Here is a 21836-nt window from a genome sequence, read left to right as displayed (position 1 = left end):
TACAGATGGTTTAAAATCAGGTGACTGTGTGGGCTCTGCCATGGTTTGGTGGTTGTTGCATGCAGAATCCCCTCTACAGCTTCTGTGTTCACTGCTGAACTGCATGCCATTTCTCTTGCCCTGGATCACATAGAAGCTAAGCAGTACTTGAACTGTACGATTTATGCTGACTTGCATAGTTCTCTACTAGCCCTAGAATTGCTTCACGTTGGTTCACACCCTTTTTTCGCCAATAATCAAAACTGACTGGCCCATTTCTCTTTAACATCTACTTCTATCCAATTTTTCTAACTAGACTATGCATTTACTTTCTTTGTTCATTATTTACTTTTATCTGGAATTGATGCACCAGTATGTAGTTTGTGTAACACTCAGATCACATTAAGTAGCTCGAAACCAGGACTGGAAAGGCCAACTTCAGGTGACTGAAGGTGGATTTTGTACTTACCTGTTACGTTAGTCTTCCTGGCGAGTTATGATTACTACAGTCACACTACAGAAAGTCCTTTACAACTTGAATTACTGTAGTTTTTGTCTTGACATTGTAGACTAGATGTAAACATTGGTTTCATGCTATTTATTTATTTATTTTTAACTTTTTTTTGTTTTACCTTAATTTCCTTTTATGAATTTTACTGAACTTACTTTTACCTTTTTACTAGATGTTTAGAACAGATAGCTTAGCTGCCTTGTGCAATAAAACACTAAATCAACCAACCAACCAATTTCTTTTGACAAGGGTTAATCACGCACAAAGATGTAACGTGGCTAGTTAGATCAACCAAGGCTGTGTGGATAGTGATGAATTTACCTTGTCAAAAACCTTGTGAAAGTGAATTCTTTATTTCTATTCATAAAGCATATTATATAATAATCTTCAGGATTTCATTACTAAAGAAAATGTTCAATTATGTTACTCAATGATTTTGACCAATTATTCCTAAATATGTGAAACGCTGTGAAAAACAGTTTGAATACTAAATAAATGTTATCAAGAAACCAATTAAAGAAAAACTTAATTGAAATACAATCAAAATCAGAAATAAGTACAATCAAAATGTTTTATGCATTCTATTAAGTGAGGAGTGTTATTAACTCCATCGTGTGTTTCACAAAAAAAAGAAAAAAAATTCTTATTTAAGTAAAATCAATACTAAACCCATTAAATTACTTGATGTTTTAGCTTCATACAATATCTTGTAAATGCATTCCAAGTGAAGTTATTCATGGTTTTAGTGCTAATTATCTAATACTTTGTGATATTATTTGTTGATACATCAATCTTTTTGGAGTCATATCTTCATCTGTTTTTACCATTTTGATCTAAAATAATGTTGTGACATCCTTTTCTTTATTATTGTCTTGTGGTATTTTCACAATCAATCTCAAAGGTCATTGTTTGCTGATCTTAATCCTGATCCAAGTTGCCTGTAGTACAGGTGTTAAATAACTCTTTGAATGGAAGACTTAGAATGCAAATTTAAATTTTGTTGTATTGTATATGTTAATTTTTTTATACATGTGTATTTAAAACTTTTTTAGAGGCAAATGTCTGTAATATTTCTAGGAACTATAGTTATAGTGTTGAAGATTTGTTTGTTAGTTAACCACAAAGCTTCACAATGGGCAATCTATGCTCTGCCCCCACATGTATCAAAACCTGGTTGCTAGTGTTGCGAGTGCACAGATGGTGCTAAAGAAGAATAGAACTTACTCAATATGATTTTGACATTTGTCACTGAAAATGTAGCAGCTCATGTAAATTCTCCAAATTGACAGATTTAAGCTCTTTTAAAGTAGCTACATTGTTCATGAATTTAAGGAACAATAAATAGTTACCAATTGAAAATTTTACATAGTGTTTTTTTTATATTGTAAATATTTATGATTTTGATTAGCTCTGCTCCTTCGTTCTCCACCTGATTCAAGCACTGTAATGTCAATGTTTTGCTGAAGTTTCTTGTCTTTTCAAAAGTTGAGTATTCCAAAAGATTTGCATTCTGCTAGTTTATTTTTGCATAGTTCATGCATGTACTGAATCTATAGTACATGTTGCAAAATAATTATTGTTGGTTTTAATGAGTGTTTTAAGTCAAATTTAATGTGACGTGATTGGGTCCTCCTTTCCAATCACTTTAATTAATTGCCAGTTGATTGTATAGAGTGAATTATAGATAAATATCCAATCATAGCACAAGTTTTGGTGGTGTTTTTTTTCCTTAGAACATTGCACTCTGTGATCAAGACAGTAAGAAACCTACAGCAGGAATTGTGGACCTGCTACGTAATCCATGCCTTTGTAGGCGAACGCTAAATATTGCTTTTAACTGGTAGGTTTACCTATTTCAAAATTCAACACATCTAAAATTTTGAAAACATAGGTTATAGTGTGATTAATAAGTACTATAAATCTTTTTTCATTACAAAGTAGAAGCAGCAGAAGTCTTAGTGTTTCCCTAGGAGTGGTTTCTGAGTTCAGGTCATAACGAAGACATTGTTCCACTTTAGCACAGTTAACTTCTAAATTTGCAAAGGCTTATGAACTATCATTCATTTATATTTTCTTTTTTCTTGTTTTTTCTGGTACTGTTTTTGTTAATACTTTTATAAAAGTGTAGGTAGAATTGAACTTTAAAATTTCTAAGCATGAAACCCCATGCATTTATTTTACATATGTATAGTATAGCTCAAAAGACACTTACTTTCCAAAAGTTAAAACAATATATTAGGTTTTATTTTCACCTTATTCAAAACAGTAACTAGAAATTGGCATGTTACAAAGATTGAAATATCCAATCTAACATTCATAACAAACCAGGAATGATGTCTTTCCATGATCCATTAAATATTGAGAATAATGTCACCTTTATAAAGGAAATCTCTTGTGATGGAAATGCAGATTAATTACAGTAGTGAGCAGATGTTCACAGAATTTATCTATCACTCAAAGTATTGTATAAGAATCAACTGATTTTTTCAAAGAACTTCTAAGTATTTGCTATTGCTAACAGGATATTTGTATCTAAATATTACACTGTGTAACACAAATTTTGTTCCTGGATAGTATGTGTTATTTCTTAATTGCTTATGTTGTAAAAGTACAGAAAATGGCCACTGTTCCCTTCAAACTTTGCTTTTGTGACCTGGATAATGAAATTTAGAAATTATCCTATCTTATATGTGAAAATGGGTATATTTTCACATTTTTGTTTACATAAGGTCTGAAAAAAACAACATGAAGCAAAATTTACATGTATTTATACTAAAATTATACAAAATTGAACAAAAATGTTTAGAAGTGAGTAGTTTTTTGAGATTTGCTTTTTTTCTCGCAGAGTGGGTACAAGGGAGCTCAGGGCAGGGTGGCACTGGGGGGTTGGATGATGGAAGGTCCAGATACATGGTAGCAAATGCATTCTTGCCAGCCCGATGCTTGTAAAAATCTACCATGCAGAAGTAGCAATTGCTTGAGTGGTCAGTGGGTTCACTCCAAATTCTTGTAATAGCAAACTTCATGACTCACTTTTTCCCCTCTGTGCCATCCTGCAAAAGAGCAAAGTAAAATTATTATGAAGAATAAATTTATTTCATCCACAGTTGATGTGTAAGAGGTTCATGCAAAATATTTTGTGATATTTACACTATACCATTGGAAATAAAGAAATTGAGATATTTAAATTTTAAAGGTCTAAAATTTGTATAATATAAAATCTTACTATTCAAGCAACAAAACAATTATCCATCTTACCTTCTAGAGTTTTTTGCAGTGCTTGCAGGTAAAATGAAGTGTCAAGGATTTGTCTTGATCCCTGACAAGCATGCAGAAATATGCCTTGTAGGCTTCACACATTTTAGCAGATGCTGTCACAGGGTACTTTTTTTGTTCTTGTTTTGATAAATTGGCCACATAAATAGTAGAATGCATCTGGAGAATGCTTGCAGCTTCTTGATGCCATTTCTGATAAAATCAGGTAGGTCTGTGTTCACTTAGAAGCTCACCACTCACCATTTCAGTTTAGTTCTGTGTGTGTGTGTGTGTGTGTGTGTGTGTGTGTTGCTATGGAAAGTTCCAGAAAATTCTAAAAGGTTCTTGTAAGTTCTAGACAGTTATTAAATACTTGTAAGTTTGAGAAAATTCTCTGTCAGCTACTCAACACTGAATCTACCTGGAATGTTCTGGAAAATAGATAAATTTGAAAATTTCATTACCCATGTCACAAAAAGCAAAGTTTGAAGAGAAAAATAGGTCATTTCCATTTACTTTAGGCATAAGAAATTTGGAAATAACACTATATCCCCAGGAACAAGAAAAAGTAAAAATTTTGTTATATAATGTTATTAGTATCTAGCAGATCAATCATGTAACAATGGTATTTCTTGATTTAAATTTTATTAGTAATATTGTCTTGCCATAACTAAATTATCATTAGCTACATAGGCTTGTCATGCATAAACATTACTAGTTGTTAGTTTGCTGTTTTTACAAGTTAATAAGCATGTAAATTCCAAAATTGCAAGAAATTAAAAAATAAATAGAATAAAAGGTATTAAGGTAGCTCACCAGTTATTAATTTGTAGATTTATTAAGAAGCTAATGATTTGAAAGATAAATTTCATTTGTTCATGTGATTACTTCTATCTATAATTAAACAACTTCTAAGCTATTTACGTTTATTGGAATTCTTCCAGAATGTTTAATACAGTTGTCAGTCTTTTCAAAATGATACTTTCTCTTCTATCATTTACCTGTTTATAGAAAAATGAACTGCACATTTGGAAATTGTGGGTGTACTGAAAGTGATGATAAAATCACTATTCAGACATAGTTAGTGGTGGATGGTGTTGAGTATCTGCCTTGCCTCTAGTTTTATGAGCTCAAAAGTAGGAATGACTACTTGCAAATAGCTATCTGTAGCTTTGTTTGAAAATCTAAAACCAGCTATTCCATCATAAAAATGTTTTTGTTTGAAAGAAAAATAGCTTATTGTTTTTTTCATGGGATGTAATCTGTGATGCAGTAGAAACTTGTTTCTTTGTCATATCACTGCATTAACTTTATTAACTTGATTCTTTTACAAAGGGTCATGGTTCAAAGGCCATATCATCTCATTTGTTGGCTTGCATATAAAATGTTATTGAACTACAGGGAAGACTTTGGTATTAGTGGATACATAACGTAAGTGCATATGCACAACGTCAGTGTAAGTTATGTAATGTTAGCTGAGCATGACTGGAAAATCACAATAATAAAAATTAATAAATATGTAACATTATGTTTACTCTAAGTAGCTTTAGTCTCATAAACATTTATATTTTTGTGCTATAATATGTAGTTATTTGAGCATAAAAAAAATAGCATAATATTTCCTAATTTTCTTATGATGGTCACGAGGTGAGTTAAGTGACAGACCCCACATAGTTAAGGTATAGAAAATAACATAAATTTATATTGAAAACAAACGTTTGGTGTGTGTGTGTGTGTTTCTATATGTATTTGAGATTACACAAATAATATTTGAGTTATTTGGGACAAAGAACAGTTTTTAATCATAATTTGAAATGACCCTGTAGTCAGAGACTAGTAAGGAAAGAGTATTTTTACAAACAAATCTATGGTATACAAGATACTTGTAACTATTACTAAAGGTGTACCAAATTTTATGAAGTTAAACATGCTGTATCAAAAGTTGTAGTGCAAACATTTAACATGCAAATGTCTAGATGAACTCGTGTATTTTATACCAAGCCTGTAGTGAAAGTGTTCATTTTCACACAAATTGTTTTTGTCACAAAACAAATGTTTAAAAATTGAAGACTATCTGTCTCACAATAAGCAACTTACTACATTGTGTATAAATGATTAACATAAGTTTTCTAAACTACTTTCTTTTTATCATTTTATCTGATTTTTTTCTAGAAATTTGTTTAAGCTGTCAGTTGATTCAATATTAACTTGAATAAATATGTTTTTATATATGTTTTGATTTTAAAAAGGGTCATTGAAACACTTGAAAGAAATGCTGTTTATTTACATGTGAGTATGGTAATTAAAAAAGAATTAATAATTAGTTTATTTTTGTAAGTTTCAAAAGAAAATTCAACTGGTAATATTTCATGATTTGTTCTAATTAAAGTTATTTTTTTGTGTGAAGAAGACATGTACTGCACTTAACTAATTTGTAAATGAAAATAACCTGATTTTCTATATTTCATTTTCTGTTTCATTATGTCAAGCTGAAGTAAAAATGTATTTGAAATATATATAAAACAAAAGTGAAAGCATTATAAACAATGGATGTTTTATATGGACATGTTTGCATTTTGTGTGCCAGATATGAAATAAAACAGTTTCTTAGCCTTGAATATTTTTGTTTACCTACATCACAAGTTCAAAGAATGTCAAATAACAAATTTGATGTTGTAAAATAACCTGTTTTGCAATTTATTATATAAATCTAGCTTATTTTTGTATACATACAAAAATATGTCTTTAGAATTTTCCTTGTTGCATTTTTATTTAAATTGTTAATGAATGGCAGTATAAGAGCGTGTAAAAAATGTTTTATTACATGACTGGATCAATTGACTCAATACAACATTTAGTGTAAAGAACGTTATCTGCCTTTGTTTAATTAAAGTAGTAAAAACATAGGGTTTAATTTTGATAATTTTCTTTTCATATCTCAGTTTTCATCTTTTTGTAAGTAAGTTAGTAGAACTGTGTAATTAAGCTTGCATTGTGAGGAAAGTATTTTTGGATGCTTTTTCTTTATTTAGGTTTGTTAATTCTTTAGTCTACTATGGGCTTTCAATGAATGCTGGTAATCTAGGAGGTGATGTCTATGTAAATTTTGTTGCACTTGCAGCTGTTGAGATCCCTGCTGTTGTATTAGGAACACTGATACTTTCCTGTGTTGGCCGAAGAACTTTACTTTCAGCCATGTTGCTGCTTGGAGGATTATGCTGTGTTGTAAATCCTTTCATCCCTACAAGTAGGTAAATTGCAACTTCCTATATATTGTATTTGTAATACATAGCTAAAGGGCATCTAGTAAATATGAGTTACCTGCCCATTACACAGTAAGTGTACACTTGAAGACGTGTATATGTGAAGAATAAAATTGTAAAACACCTGTATCTACAACAGCTTATTAATTTAGTATATTATTTGCATTAGTATGAATGATTTCATTTACAAGCTATAAATGTATATTTGAATATCAGATGAAAACAAGCTTTTCCAAATAAAACCATGTACTGGACTTTGGCCATCTGGCTTCCATAAGGATCAGAAAGAGGAAGTTGTTTTAACTAGACTACGCATTGATCACAGTTTTTGAACTTTTGTTTTATCCCAAACTGATGCACCAGTGTTTAGTTTGTGTAACACTCGGATCACAATAAACCACATTTTACTTTCTTGCTGTCGTTACGATTCTCAATGACGGCACCATTTTAAACATGTTCTGTCCCAAGGTTTGTCCATAACATTAGACAGTGTTATTGGTGATGATGACACTGTCCACTTGGTAATATTTTTAGTTTTTTAAAAGCCATTAATCTTTTAATGCCACTTATGTTTTTTAATTTATACATTATGCCTTTTTTAATGTGGCTCCCTTTTAAAAATCACAGTTCATCTAGTTCAATTTGAAATTAGAAACTGGTCATAATGTTAAATAACTCAAAACCAGGACTGGAAAAACCAATTTCAGGTGACTAACGCTGCTGTTTGAACAACTCGTTAGTCATCCTGGCAAGTCATTATAATTTTGCTACACCTCTTTTAAAACTTTTTTATTACTTTCATTTTTGAAAGTGGCCATAATATCAAATAACTCAGAACCAGGACTGGAAAGGCCAACTTCAGGTGACTGATGGTAGTTTTTGTATTTGCCTGTTAGTCTTCCTGGCGAGTTATGATAATTACAGTTGTGCTACAGAAAGTCCTTTACAATTTTAATTATTGTAGTTTTTCTCTTAACGTTGTAGACTAGATGTAAACATTGGTTTTATGCTATTTATGTGTTTTTTTTAAACTTTGTCTTGTTTTACCTTAATTTCTTTTTATAATTTTTACTAAATTTACTTTTAACTTTTTACTGGATGTTTGGCGCATTTAGCCTAGCTGCTTTGTGCCGTAAAACACTAGATCAACCAACCAACCACTGATCATAAACAATGTCATTGCATTTGCTGACTTGCATTCAAAATTTTACTGAACTACTATTTTATGAATTTATGCAATACATTTGGTATTAAATTGTATATTATGATTCAAATTTTAGTATTATACATTAATTAATTACTTAATTTAAAAGTAAATAATAAAATAACATCTAAATATAAATTTGTGATTCACATGATATATTGAATGTATCACTGGTTAATATTAGATGTTTGTGATGTCAAAATATTCCGTCTGTAGTTTCATATGAATTATGATCTCAAATTACTAATATTGACAAGCTAGAATATAAAATAAGAACCTTGTATTTCTTCCTCTTGTTGAGGTGTTTTATGTACCAAACCAAATGGTTACTCCTCACATCTCCTCCATATTTGGAAACAGACCCTTGTGTATGTTTACTTCAATATATAATGTGAATAATCAATAAAAAGCTTAAACTGTCCCCTGGTGGCTTCTTCAGCCATTTTAAAGTGTAGGAAGCCAACTTGTTCTCTTTAACCCAGATTTCAAGGAAGTGAGCTGAGTCTTTAGTTGGCTTAATTTCATGTATTTTTAGACCTAAACTAGTAACTAAGCTTGATGAAGTATAGTTGAATTCTATGGTGTAGATGTAGCAATTTGTAATTTTATTTGAAATGTCTGTCTAAAACCTTTAAAAATGTCATTGGTTCACATCCTCCACATGCAAAATATGGTAGGCTTAACAACTTTTGGCTAGCAACAAATGAGTACACAGTTCATAACAAGAAGAGATAATAAATTGCCCTAAAAAATAACCTTGTATCTCTTCTGTTTGTTGAGATTGGCTTATGTACTTAATTAAATGGCTTGGCATGGCCATGTGGTTAATGCATTCAACTCATAATCTGAGGGTCACGAGTTTGAATCCCAGTCGCATCAAACATGATCACCCTTTCAGCCGTGGGGCATTATAATGTGACGGTCAATCCCACTAATCATTGGCAAAAGAGTAGCCCAAGATTTGGTGGTGGGTAGTGATGACTTCTTGCCTTCCCTCTAGTCTTACACTGTTAAATTAGGGATGGCTAGCCCTCATGTAGCTTTGTGCAAAATCCAAAAACAAAAGAAACGAGTACTTAATCAAACAGTGGCCCCTCATACCTTTCTATTATTACATCCATGAATGAGCTTTATTAACAGGAATATGATGTGGAAAACCATATTGTTCTCATATGCCTATATGAAACTGAAGGAATTGAACAGAAAGCTCAGGATGGTGTAAAAAAAAAAGAAAAAAAGAGGAAAAATGCAGTTGTACTTTTCAAAATATCTCAAATTTCTTTTGCAGCATAAAACTTTCCATAAGCCCACAAAAACATCATGTGAGAATTGTATCTTAATTCTATTGCAATGGGTCACTAGTTGAAGGTCCTAATAGTTTTCTTAGCCATTTTAGTGTTTTAGAAGCTGTTTTGCTGTTTCAAACCAGTATTTCTTGGAGGTAGCTTATGTCTTTAGTCTGTTCAAAATTTCATATTTCAATTTTTTTTTCCACAGTTTGTGAATACAGCTTAGTTACTAAGCTTGATAAATTATAGTGGAATTCTATGGTATTGATATAATAGTTCAACTTTTTGGTTATTCAAATATACTTACATAACCTTTTTAAAAAGGCTTATCAATCTGTGTTTGGCAGCAACTTGAGTACAAAGGTTGAGTACAGTGCAAGTTCTGTAATGTTAGCCAGGCACATATTGAAGGTCAGTATAATAAAAATAATAAATATGAGACATAAACTATTCAGACTAAACATTTGTGTTTTTGGTTTATAATCTGTTGTCATTCTGGAATGAAGAAAGCATAATTTATATTTATTTCCATTTTTTTTTTTTATGGTGGTTATGAGATTGGTTAAATTTACAACCCCACATAGTTAGGGTAGAGAAAATAACACAAAATATAGTGTCTCACTAAAAGCACGTTTTTTTGAAATGATTTAGGAGGGTTTAGAGATTATGCAAATGATATTTGAGGATGTTGGTATGAAGAGTAATTTTTAATCATAACATGAAAATTGTTACACACTCGGACTTGTAATGAACAAGTAAATCTTTAGTAGAAATACTTTATTAAAAGATATGAATTTTTGTGTACAGAAACTTATAAACTTTCCTGAAAGTCTACTACATTTTATGAAACACTCATTCAGATGTAGTATTACAGACAAAAATCTATCTGGTCTTTGAATGGTGTTGAGCTGAACTGTTTGTTCTGCCTTGTGATGGAATTGGTAATAATTTCATAGATGTATTTTATGATACAAGTAATTTAAAAGTCTTGTCTTTTTCATCATCACTTATGTTCTTGGTATTCACCATAGTCAGTCAAGTGATGACATCACACATTGATGATATATGGCTCATGGACAATATGCCTCCAAACACCTCCATGAGAAACCATTATCTCTAAAATACTTAAGATTTCTCATTACTCCTACAACCAAATTGCATATAATACTAAACTGTATTACTACCAAAGTTTTAGAATCTTTCTTTCTAATAGATTATATATAACTTCCTGTAACATCTAATCTCAAATGCCTCCAACTATTTACTGTCTTTCATCAGGGTTCATATTCATAAGAAACAGTTAGCCAGATGAACACTTTTAAGAGTCTAGGCTGCATGGTTTTTGTGATCTTACCACTTTTTCAAATGATATTAAGTTTCTGATTTCTGAAGCACTACCACAGCTTCCTTTCACTGTTACTTCAGGATGTATGGAAGTGTCAATTTAGTTATAGTGAATGACTGTTTACTATGATACTAGCTCTAATGTTGTGTTTTACCTTTAGATTTCATGGAATTTAAGAGAATATCACACAACTTGTCTGCTTAACCCTGTCCACCAGCTCTTTCATTTATTCTTCAGATGGCACAAGTAATACAGTATTATCTTGTATTTTAGGTCACAAATAGTTCTATTTTGGCACTTCCTTTAAACACGTGAAAAGCTTGCCTTATGATATCCTTAATGAGAGGATGCAGCAGTGCTTCATTCTTTCTTGTTATAAACTAGTTGGAGAGCTCTGTTGCTATTCTTGACCGATGACTCCTGTTTACTCTACAGACAAGGAAGTATATCAATAATATGCTGTAAAAACCCATACTATCCAGAATTTTTACAAGGCAATTAGTCCACAAAGTCTAATTATTTCATCTTACTTGTAAATTCTAAAACAGGATAGATGCATTATTTTATTAAATAACTACAATATAGAAACTAGTTGATCGTATCTTGGTGTTTTAAGTTCAGCTTATACTGTTATAACTTAGATTATAAAGCAGGCTAAATACCTTTTATTTTTAATGTTACATATATTGTTAGTTCTAATAAATTAACACTCCTACGAAAAGACGTTTCTAGTCTTGATTTCTCCAAGCCCGTTCCCCTGGCTGTGGTTTCGCTAGATAGTAGATAGGGACAGCGGGAATCTCGTTAATCCATTCATTAATGGATTTAAATGGTAATTTCATTTAAATACAAAATTATTAGCCTAATATTAATAACCTTTCAAGTTGCTCTGGGGCCTATTAGGCCCCACTTTTTGTAGGAGTGTTAAGTTGTTTCCGAAATCTATATAATTGAAGATAAATCTTAGTGTCAAAACAAAGTATTAATTAGAAAATAATATTGGTTCTTAAACGTTAGTCTTAACAGTAACAGTTTTAAAAATAGGTTACTGGTATTTGGTATTAAATATTTATTTTCAGGCTGTAAGTATAAATACAATGGTTAAGATTAGTGTAGGAGTTAAATATTCATAGTTTTTTAGGTGTAATTGGTGCATTGAGTAGCATGTAACTGTAAGGAAGTCAGTAACAAAGATGTTCAATTTTTATGTAGACTTTGTAGGTTGGAGACTATCCCAATTAATTAGAGGCAATAGATAAAGAAGCATAAACTGTGGAAAATGGCAGCAGGATTTCAAGAAGAGATTAAGCATTTACATAGCCAATAGTTAAAAAAAAAATTAGTGAACTTAGTTACAATGAACGTATTCTGTTAAGCAACAGACTTCAGCCCTTGGCTTCTACAGATGAGAAACTATTGGAGGGAAGGAAAACAAAAGGGTAAGATAGGGATGTGGATGATGAGATTATAATTATAGGTAATTCCTTAAGGTATGTAGATCGAATAATCTGTAGAGTAATAAGAATAAAAGAATTCAATTATGTTACTCAAGGGTACAGGTGAAAGATAAGTGACAGAACAAGAAATATAATAAAGGCATAGAGAGATGCAGTTTTTGTTGTGTATGTTGAGATTAATGGTGTATGGAAAGGTAGGTCAGAAGAGCTAATAAATTAGTACAGATGGTTGATACGTGAATTTTAAAAAAAAGGCCATAAATTTTGTCAAAGATACTGCCCAGAATCAACTGTGGGGATGAAATTGTAATTAGGTTACAAAGGCTGAGTACTAGACTCAGTATGTAAAGATGAGCAGATAAGCTGGTTGGACTTGTGGGATTGGTTTAGTGAAAGAAATAAGTTTTTTTTTAAATGGATGGTTTACATTTAAGAAAGATAGGGCTGCCATGTTTGCTAAGGCAATTAACTTGGCTGTAAGGGAAATTTAAACTAGAATTAGACAGTTGTGATGGCCATGAAAAACTAAATGCAAAAAGAATAAGTGGCAGAGAAAAGTTCAGCATAGGAAATGAGTACAAAAGTAGTTGAGGATAAACTTCATTATTACTATTGTAATGCTAGAAGTATAAGAAATAAGATACATAATTTTTAGAGCATTAGTAGAAATGGAAGGTGTTACATGCTGTTGAAGTTTAAAATACTAAAAATAACAGCAAGGAGACTGAATCCATTTGGATTTCTGTTAGTGGATATAAAGGAAAAAGGCTTTTAGTGGAGATTGGCTGCAGGCCAGCAGATGATATTCATGAAATTAATGAGAAACTTTATAATGAGATTAACATTTCAGCTATTAATTACATCAATAATGAATAATTTTAATTTCAGACATGTAGATTGGGAAATAGTAGTCAAACCACAAGGGAGAAATGTTTGATTTTTTTTTAGCTGTTAAAGATTTTTTTGTTTTTTTATTAGTTAGTTAAGGAACCTATGAGAAACAATATTATTTTAGACTTATTGTTAACTTTAAAGATAGAAATGTTCAAGAGGGTAGAAATTGGGGAGCATCTAATGCAAGTGATCATTCCTCCATTAGGTTTGATTTTTTGCTGCAAATGGAGATAAGGAATAATGATATTTTGGTTACAAATTTCAAGAAAGTAAAATTTGGAAGGATCCAGTGGGAATTATCAGTTTGTAAATTGGGTAACTGAGTTATTTAGAAACACTGATCATATATAGAAAAAAATTTTTAAGATAAATTTTCAAATATTCAGTTACACATGTTCATTATAAACAGAAAATGGTAGCTACAAGTAAAATACTAGGTTGGCTTACAAAGAGTTTGAGATAAAATTAAAGAAAGCAATATAGTTTAAGAAGTTTAAATTGATATAAGACTTGGAAGATTACAGAATAACAAGAAAGCTGGTAAAGCAGGAAATTAGAACATCAAAAATGATGTATGAGAACAGGTTGGCTAAAAATTTAAAATTTAACAGTAAGGATTTCTTTAAATACATTAAGGATAAAGAAAATGTTAGAATTTGAGTTAGGATCATTTGAAGTATGATAAAGGAAGACTAGTATCTGATGATTATGAGATGGTGGATTATTATATTTTCCTTTTTCTTTAGTTTTTACTGATGAAGGTTTAAGCAGCAATCCACATCTTGTTGATAAAAGAAGATCAAGCAAGATTAAGGGATTAATTCTGAGCTAGTTGAGAAAAAATTGGGAAATTAAAAAAAAAACAAGGCCTCTGGACCAGGTAATATTTCCCCAAGGGTTATTTTAAAGGAGGTTATAGATTACTACTAATATTTTTTGTCAGTCTTTGAATAGTAGGGAGATACCAGAAGATGGAAAGTCAGTTAATGTGACTCCTCTTTTTCTTCTTCTTATTCAAGAGGTGATAAAAGGTATCCCTGTACTTATAGACCCTATAAGTTTTGCAACAGTTGTGGGAAAAGTTTTATAAAGTCTATTAATAGATGCTTTTAACACATTCACACAACATGTGTGCTATTAAGAACATACTTTATGCTGTTCAGAAGGTTGTGTTTATTTTCCATAACTTAGAAATAGGGATGTTTTCTGATCTATTTCACACTCTGCTCTTGAAATATATATTTAAGACCTATCACTTGGTTCCAAAATTCAGTGAATTGAAGGGAAGATATTTCTGGCTTGCATGTGTTAAATTTGTGTGTGTGTGTGTGTGTGTCAAATGTAAGATGAAATAAACTTAGGATTTTTTTCAAAAAATGCAATGTTTCACCCATTGTCCAAAATACCAAAATTAGTAAAGTAGGTGTTAAAATGTTAATAATACAAACTGAGACCCAATTTGCAATAATTGAAATATTCTAGGAGTAAAGTGGGTTTAGTATTCTGTAGATATTAATCTAAAAGAAGTGATCTATAGAGGAATGAAAAGAATGATTTAATTTAGAAATTGATCAGTGAGTGCTGGAACAGGGCTACAAATCTTGGAGAATATGAGAGTATTATCAGTTGGACTATTTCACATAGAAGATTATATTTGAATACAATTATTATTATTACAATGAACAAAGAACCACTGGCTATAATATAACTGTAGCTGATCAAATCATGAAAATCATTGGTATTTATTTTTTTTAAAGTTTTTTAATGTGTCCAGCAGGTTCATTGCAAGTATGAAATTCTTACTGGAACAATGTTAAACAGACATTAATTGCTTGAAATCACACTCATGTCAGGCAGGTGCCAAGAAAGGTATCTTTCCAAAAGGACAAAATAAAATATTAATATGAGGGAAATTGTTTAGCTGATTAAGCATAAATGTCAAGAATCTTGTTCGTAGAACAAAAAAAAAACTTATAAGAAGCCATTTAACAAACAAGTTTAAAAGTAACAGTTGTGGTGCAAGCAAAACAAAGAGGGGTTGGAGAGTTAAAAAGAAGCAAGGTGCACTTAATCAGATAAAAATGAGTTTTTGTTTAATATTGTTGGGAAAAGGAGCAAGAAATAGTAGTGCTTGTAACTTTGTAGTTTTCATACATTATCTTAATAGAACTAAAGATAGTGATATTTTATTTTGTTCTTCACATGTATTCTTTCTATACATCTAGTCATTAGCATTGCATTTGTGAGTCTAAGAAAAGAAACAAGTTAGGTCTGTATGGTTATGTTTATTCTGGTCGAATAACCATAGTTTTGCTGAAGTGAATGCAACTTGTATTCTAAATTTATATTTTAAAATGTCTTAAATCTTTAGCCAAATAAGAGTGCAGGAAGTAGGTTATGTGAAGTAACTTTAAAAACCATTTTACAAATTTTCAATAAACATCTTGTGTATTTTCTTTTTGGTGAGTGAAGGAAGGTCTATTTTCTTTATCTTGTATAGTATTGTAATGTGCCACTTTTAGAACTATTCACTGAAGAAAGTCCATCCATTTCAGCAAGTTTATGTAAAGTAGTGTAAAAAAACTACCCTGTGTAATAGTTTGCCATTATAGGATGTGTGTGTGTGTGTTTTAACCCTGCTGCTACCTACAACATTTCTGCTGTTTAAGAGTAAGAGTTAATAACATGTCAGTCTTCTCAGTGATGTTGAGAAAATCCACTTGTAGAGAAATATATATGCAAAAACGGCTCGTTTGGGTTGAGAAAATATTTTACATAGAAGAGCGAACAACATTTCAACCTTCTTTGGTCATCAAATAGAACCTGACGATGACCGAAGAAGGTCGAAACGTTGTTCGCTCTTCTATGTAAAATATTTTCTCAACTCAAACGAGCCGTTTTTGCATATATATGTCAGTCTTCTTTTGCTTTTAACTCTCTTGTCACAGACATCCTTTATAGTGCATGCAATGAGGTTAGTGTGTCACATTCAAAATTTAATTCAACGTCATTTTGTTTGTTATAACAATTAGTATAACGTAAAATTGTAGCCAAAAATCTGTATTTTATTATTATACAATTTATAAGTTCTTAATTTCCTCAAGTACGGGAAATGAGTATTTTTCTGTATACATTTCCTCTTTTCTGCTTCATTCACCACCTCTCCAGTAAGTACAAATTTAACACATTACTCACTATAATATTTTCATTGTTCAGATAAAGCATAATCTTCTTTGCTTTCAATCTTGTTTGGTTATAGCCATCAAATAGAAAATCAAACTCCTTTTGCCACACTCATCTGTCACGTCCTCTTTTAGAATTTGTTAATAGTTCAGTCTTACGTTTAATTCTATATTTATAACCAATAGCAAGTCAAAGTTTTCATCTATCATTATGATTCTCAATGACAACACCATTTTAAACATGTTCTGTCCCAAGGTTTGTCCATAACATTAGACAGTGTTATTGGTGATGGTGACACTGTCCACCTTGGTAATGTTTTTAGTTTTTTAAATGCCATTAATCATTTTGATGCCATTTAAGTTTTTTAATTTTTACATTAGAATTTTTTTTAATGTGGTTTCCTCTTATGAATCACAGTCCATCTAGTTTTATTTCAAATTAGAAAATGGCTGTAATATCAAATAACTCGAAACCAGGACTGGAAAGGCCAACTTCATGTGACTAATGCTGCTGTTTATACTAGCTGTTAGTTTTCCTGATGAGTTATAAATAAGATTTTGCTACAAGTCTTTTAAAACGCTTATTACTTTACTTTCTGAAAATGGCCATAATGTCAAATAACTTGGAACCAGGACTGGAAAAGCCAACTTCAGGGGACTGAAGGTGGTTTTTGCACTTACCTGTTAGTCTTCTTGGTGAGTTATGATAATTACAATTTTGCTACAAAAAGTCCTTTTCAATTTGTATTACTGTAGTTTTTCTCTTCACATTGTAGACTAGATGTAAACATTTCCTTTTATGAATTTTAATGAATATACTTTAACTTTTTACTGAAAGTTTGGTGCAGATAGCCTAGCTGCTTTGTGCCATAAAACACCAAATCAACCAACCAACCGACTCCACTAATTTTTTTTGTCACATTTTCTCCGTCATTGTTTTTCACAGGTCTTAGTGGATGGCTTTTCTGTAAACTAAAAGATTCCAAGGATTTTGGGGGATAAGCTGTATGAAGATTACAAGTGCAATTTATTGGATTTGGGAAGTTGTGGCCTTTGCGTTGTCCATGGAGCTTTCATGACTGGGTCAATGTTTACTTATTGGAACATTGATAACTGTACGTGAAGTATGTATCCATTATTTTACACAATCTTGTAAAGATGGAGGATTTCACAAAGGTGATATCATCCACTATCTTCCCAATTGCTTGCCATTGTTTGGAAAAATCTCCAGTTATTGAAAGAGCACTGAAAGTGCTTTCCAACATGAAAATGTATGATGAAGCTGTGAATAAAAAAGTCAATGACCCCAAAATAGTCATTTGAAAATGTGAGAACTAACTTGGCTAGTAATTTGTTAAAAACCAAATTGAAATTTTTTTTTTTTTTTGAGTATTAAACCACATGACCCTTTTTTTGCAAATATTTCAGTCAGACCAACCCATGGTACCATTTCTGACTAGTAATTGAAAGAGTAGCTGATATTAAAAGTGAAATAACTGCTGTTGAACTAATGAATTTTGACTTAGAATGTAGAGATGCAAGTGTTAAATTGAAAAGTTATAGAAATGTGGATGTGGGATATTCAACTGAAAAATCATTTGAAGATTGCTCAGTAACAGAAGAAATTCAGTGACAATTCTGTGATGGAATTCAAAATGTCTGCTAGGGCCATAATCATTAGGGCTGTTTGCAATATGTATGAAAACTATGCTTTTGAACAATTTTGAACGTGGTACTAGAAGCAGGGAGAGATAAATGCAGCATCTGTGATCAAATTGTATGGCAATTTTAAAACTTCCTTACCACGGTAGTAAAAAACAAAAGATAAGGTTAAAGTTCTACCAACTACAATTTGATAATTTCTTGAAGCATCACATACAGTTATTTCTCCTTACTATCATCAGCTATGCTTTTCTAGCTGTTGTAGTGCTTGTACCATTTGTCAGGCATCTGTGAAAAATATATTTTCATTCAACAAGGAAATGCATGAGTGACAACTTAGAAGCACAGTCTATGATTGCCTGGAGGATTATAGTTGACTACTTCAGTGTTGTTGGTGCTGAAAAAATGTTTTTATCGAAAGAGTTATTACTCATGCAAAGCTGTAAAACTAAAATACCATAATTGCCTCGGCGAGTAGAAAGAAAAGGGCAGTGTAGAGAATAACAAAAAAAGAGAAATTTTAGAAAGTAAAAGAACTATTGAAAAATGCAAAAACTTAAAGAATATGAAAAAATTCAGGAGGATATAAAACAATACATATCCATTTCCCCTTTTGTCGCTTAGCTCATCTGACAGATCATATTGAATGAGAAATGCATATTTATAATATGAATTTCAGTACTGTAAAATAAAGTCAAATATATATAAAGTTTTTTGGTATACAATCATGATGTACAAAAATTTTATAAAATTACAGTGAAATTCAGTTAACTTGTGTAATTTTAGCTCCCACAAAATGCTTGAGAAACATTATAAGAAAGTCTGGAAAGTGCTTCAAATTGATCTTAATTCATTATTGAATATGCTTTCTACAGAACTTCTTATCCTTCTTCCCTGCCTTCATTATTTTGTTTTTTTTGCCTTGCCACAAATGACCGTTATGATATATACAAAGTACTCATGGAGGACTCTGCATGGAGGATGTGTCACCTTCCAGTACTTTTTGGAAGTATAATATAAAACTAATTTCACTATATACTGGGAAAGTACGTGTTGGTATGTGTATGGGTAGAATTTTATTTAAATGCTTCTCATTGTGCAAAAACTTTGCAGCAGTTTTGCAAGCTGTTTGATGTCTGTTGAGAGGTATTTAACTTGGATACATTAGTTTAGAAGATTATATTTTGTAGCAAAACAAATTAATTCTTTATTTTTTTTACCATTTTAGCCTTAGCCTGGGCTGGCACTACACTTGCTGTAATTGGAAAAAGTCAGATTGCAGTGTCTTTTGCTGTGGTTTATGTATATTCTGCTGAGATATTTCCAACAGTTGTCAGGAACGCTGGTATTGGGTTTAGCAGCATGTGTTCCAGGATAGGAGGAATCCTTGCACCTTTAGTAGCTAACTTGGTAAGTCATGATGATGAGAAACTCAATTGAAGTAAACAATTTATTCTAAAGATGGCTGGTACGGGTATTAAAACTTTAATTAAAATAAAGTACAGAACAACATTTTAACTTTCTTAGGTCATCTTCAGATCTGAAGCTGTCTTTAGAATAATTTTTTTTAACTTGATAAGTATCCTTAAGTTAAAATATGGGGTGTCCTAGAATGCCTTTTCCAAAAAAAAAGAAAAAAAAGAAAGTTGAATAACATTTTTATTATTTGAGATATCAAAATTCAAAACAAAATGTCTTGTTAGTTTAACTTCATTTAATTGATAAAATTTCTACGTGTCTTTCATCATTAGTTACAATCAATCTGATTCTGCATTCACCTTCTCAGAACACATTTTCAAACACAACTGTAGGGATGGATGTGATGGCATCACTGATAGGAAGTTTCAGTTCCTCAAGATCCTTTAATTTATCATGGTACAGGTAAACATCGATATAAAACGCATTGATAAAGCGCGATAATCAGTTGGGCGCGATGGGGTCTTAGGCCCCAAATTTTTTGGGGTTTCTACAGAGGCCGTCGCTTAATATTACCACTGCTTAATGTAATCAGCCAGTTAATGTAATCAAAACCAAATCCACTTCAATCTTTTGTATGGTTTTCACGCGCATATTGTGATCAAACCCGGCCTGCATGTAATAATTCCTGGCTGTCAACTGCAGTAAAGTACATAATCTGCCAGTCATAGGATAGCTCTCAGTGCGTAGGCAAGAAGTATCAAAACTTTATTTTCATTAAAACCACAAGTCATCCTTGATCGACCGATGGATGACGAAGGATGAGTCATATACACATACACCAGTGACAGTGGCATGAAGTGCTGCAAATGATAGCGTCAATGTTGAAACCATATAAATTTTTAAGAAACAGCTCGCTCCCCAGAAGCTTTCAGACGAAATAGTTTCTTGGAAATCTGTGACGTCAGCTATTCCCTTTTATTCTAATATCGCCGAATAACTGAAAGGTCTTGTAACACCAGCTCGTAGGCAGAATTTCGTCGACCGAATCAATTTTGTCGTGAGTGAATGGGATAGTGACCATCCAGTGGCGACAGACTGAGATTTTCATATTTTTTCAACATACAGCGTATTTATACCCATGGAGAAGAGAGGCACCAAAAGGAATGCTTACACAGTACAAGAGAAGATACAGATTGTGCAGCGAATCCGAACGGGAAGCAAGGACCAAGATTATGAAAGAAATAGGAGTTCCAGAGTCTACACTTGAGGTTGGCTGAAGAATGAAGATCAACTGAGAGAATTCTGCAACCAGGTAGACAGAATGGCAGGACTACAGAGGAAGAAAGCCAAGACAGCAGCAGACCCAGCAGTGGACATGGAAGTTTATGATTGGTTTGTGAGACTTCGAGCAGACAACATTCCCATCTCAGGACCCATGGTCCTTGCAAAGGCAGAGAAGTCCTACCAGCAACTATACCAGAAAGAAGATTGGCAGCCCACCCATGGATGGCTACAGAGATTCAAGGAGCGGCACGGCATCAACCAGATCAAGATTTGTGGAGAGGCAAAGTCGGCAGATATAGCAGCAGCATTGGAATTCATCCCTCAACTACAGGATTACATCAAGGAGAATAACTTGGAACTGAACCAGATCTACAATTGTGATGAGAAAGCAATAGAGAACCCAGCGGCAGCACCCACAGATTTTACCACTCCAGATGAAGAAGAAGAAGATGACGCCATTCCAGAAGAACTCAGGAATTGCATCACCTCAACTCAGGCAGTACAGTACACAGAACAACTTCTATATTGGGCAGAACACCACAATCTAGGAATTTGCAAGATACTACAGATCCAGGACCTAATGAGAACTGCAAAGAGGATGCGGAACCAAGGAGGAAGACAACAGACACTTTTGGAGGCTTTTGAAAGAAAGAAGACTACTGAGTAACTATAAATTTGTGCATTTCAACTTGTTTTATGTGCTTACTATATTTTATTGTTATTAAATTTTTTGAAAAATCCGTTTTTGTTTCAGTACTGAATTCGTATTTTAAACTTTGCCATGACATTTTTTTATCTAGTAATTATTTGACTTCAGTTTGTACTTAGATTTTAATAATTAGTAAATAAATTATCAAAATTAATTACTATATGTATTAACTTTTAAAATTGAACTAATTTTAATCAGCGTCTAATCGTAAAAACGATCACATGATTGCTCTGACGGAACTACTTTTAGAATATCAGCCCCCATCAAAGTAATGAATTCGATAAGTTTTTTTAGAATTCTGCTTTTTACATTTAATTTCAGTCTTAAAATTGAGTTTAATAAATAAAAATAAATAAAAAAAAAATGCTATATCATTGGTGTAA

The 21836-nt window shown here is 31.9% G+C and overlaps 1 protein-coding gene across 6 annotated transcripts in view; it reads left to right on the top strand.

The window, feature by feature from the left end:
- The window catches only part of LOC143258520 (organic cation transporter protein-like), an 84398-nt gene that overhangs the window by 34439 nt on the left and 28123 nt on the right, over positions 1 to 21836 (top strand). For 5 of the 6 annotated variants that reach the window (XR_013032335.1, XR_013032333.1, XR_013032334.1 and 2 more), the window contains 3 exons: positions 2224 to 2330; positions 6778 to 6992; positions 19270 to 19451. Coding sequence is in view for 3 of the 6 variants with exons in the window: in XM_076517616.1 (XP_076373731.1) it covers positions 2224 to 2330; positions 6778 to 6992; positions 19270 to 19451 (504 nt within the window). In the remaining 3 variants the exon portion in view is untranslated. Of the gene's footprint in view, positions 1 to 2223; positions 2331 to 6777; positions 6993 to 19269; positions 19452 to 20585; positions 20714 to 21836 lie in introns of those variants that run through there. The other variant, XM_076517615.1, reaches the window with a different exon arrangement.

Source organism: Tachypleus tridentatus, chromosome 8 (assembly GCF_004210375.1).
Source record: "Tachypleus tridentatus isolate NWPU-2018 chromosome 8, ASM421037v1, whole genome shotgun sequence".
NCBI lineage: Eukaryota > Metazoa > Arthropoda > Merostomata > Xiphosura > Limulidae > Tachypleus > Tachypleus tridentatus.
The sequence above is the reverse complement of the archived record's forward strand: the minus strand, read 5'-3'. Positions and strand labels throughout refer to the sequence as shown.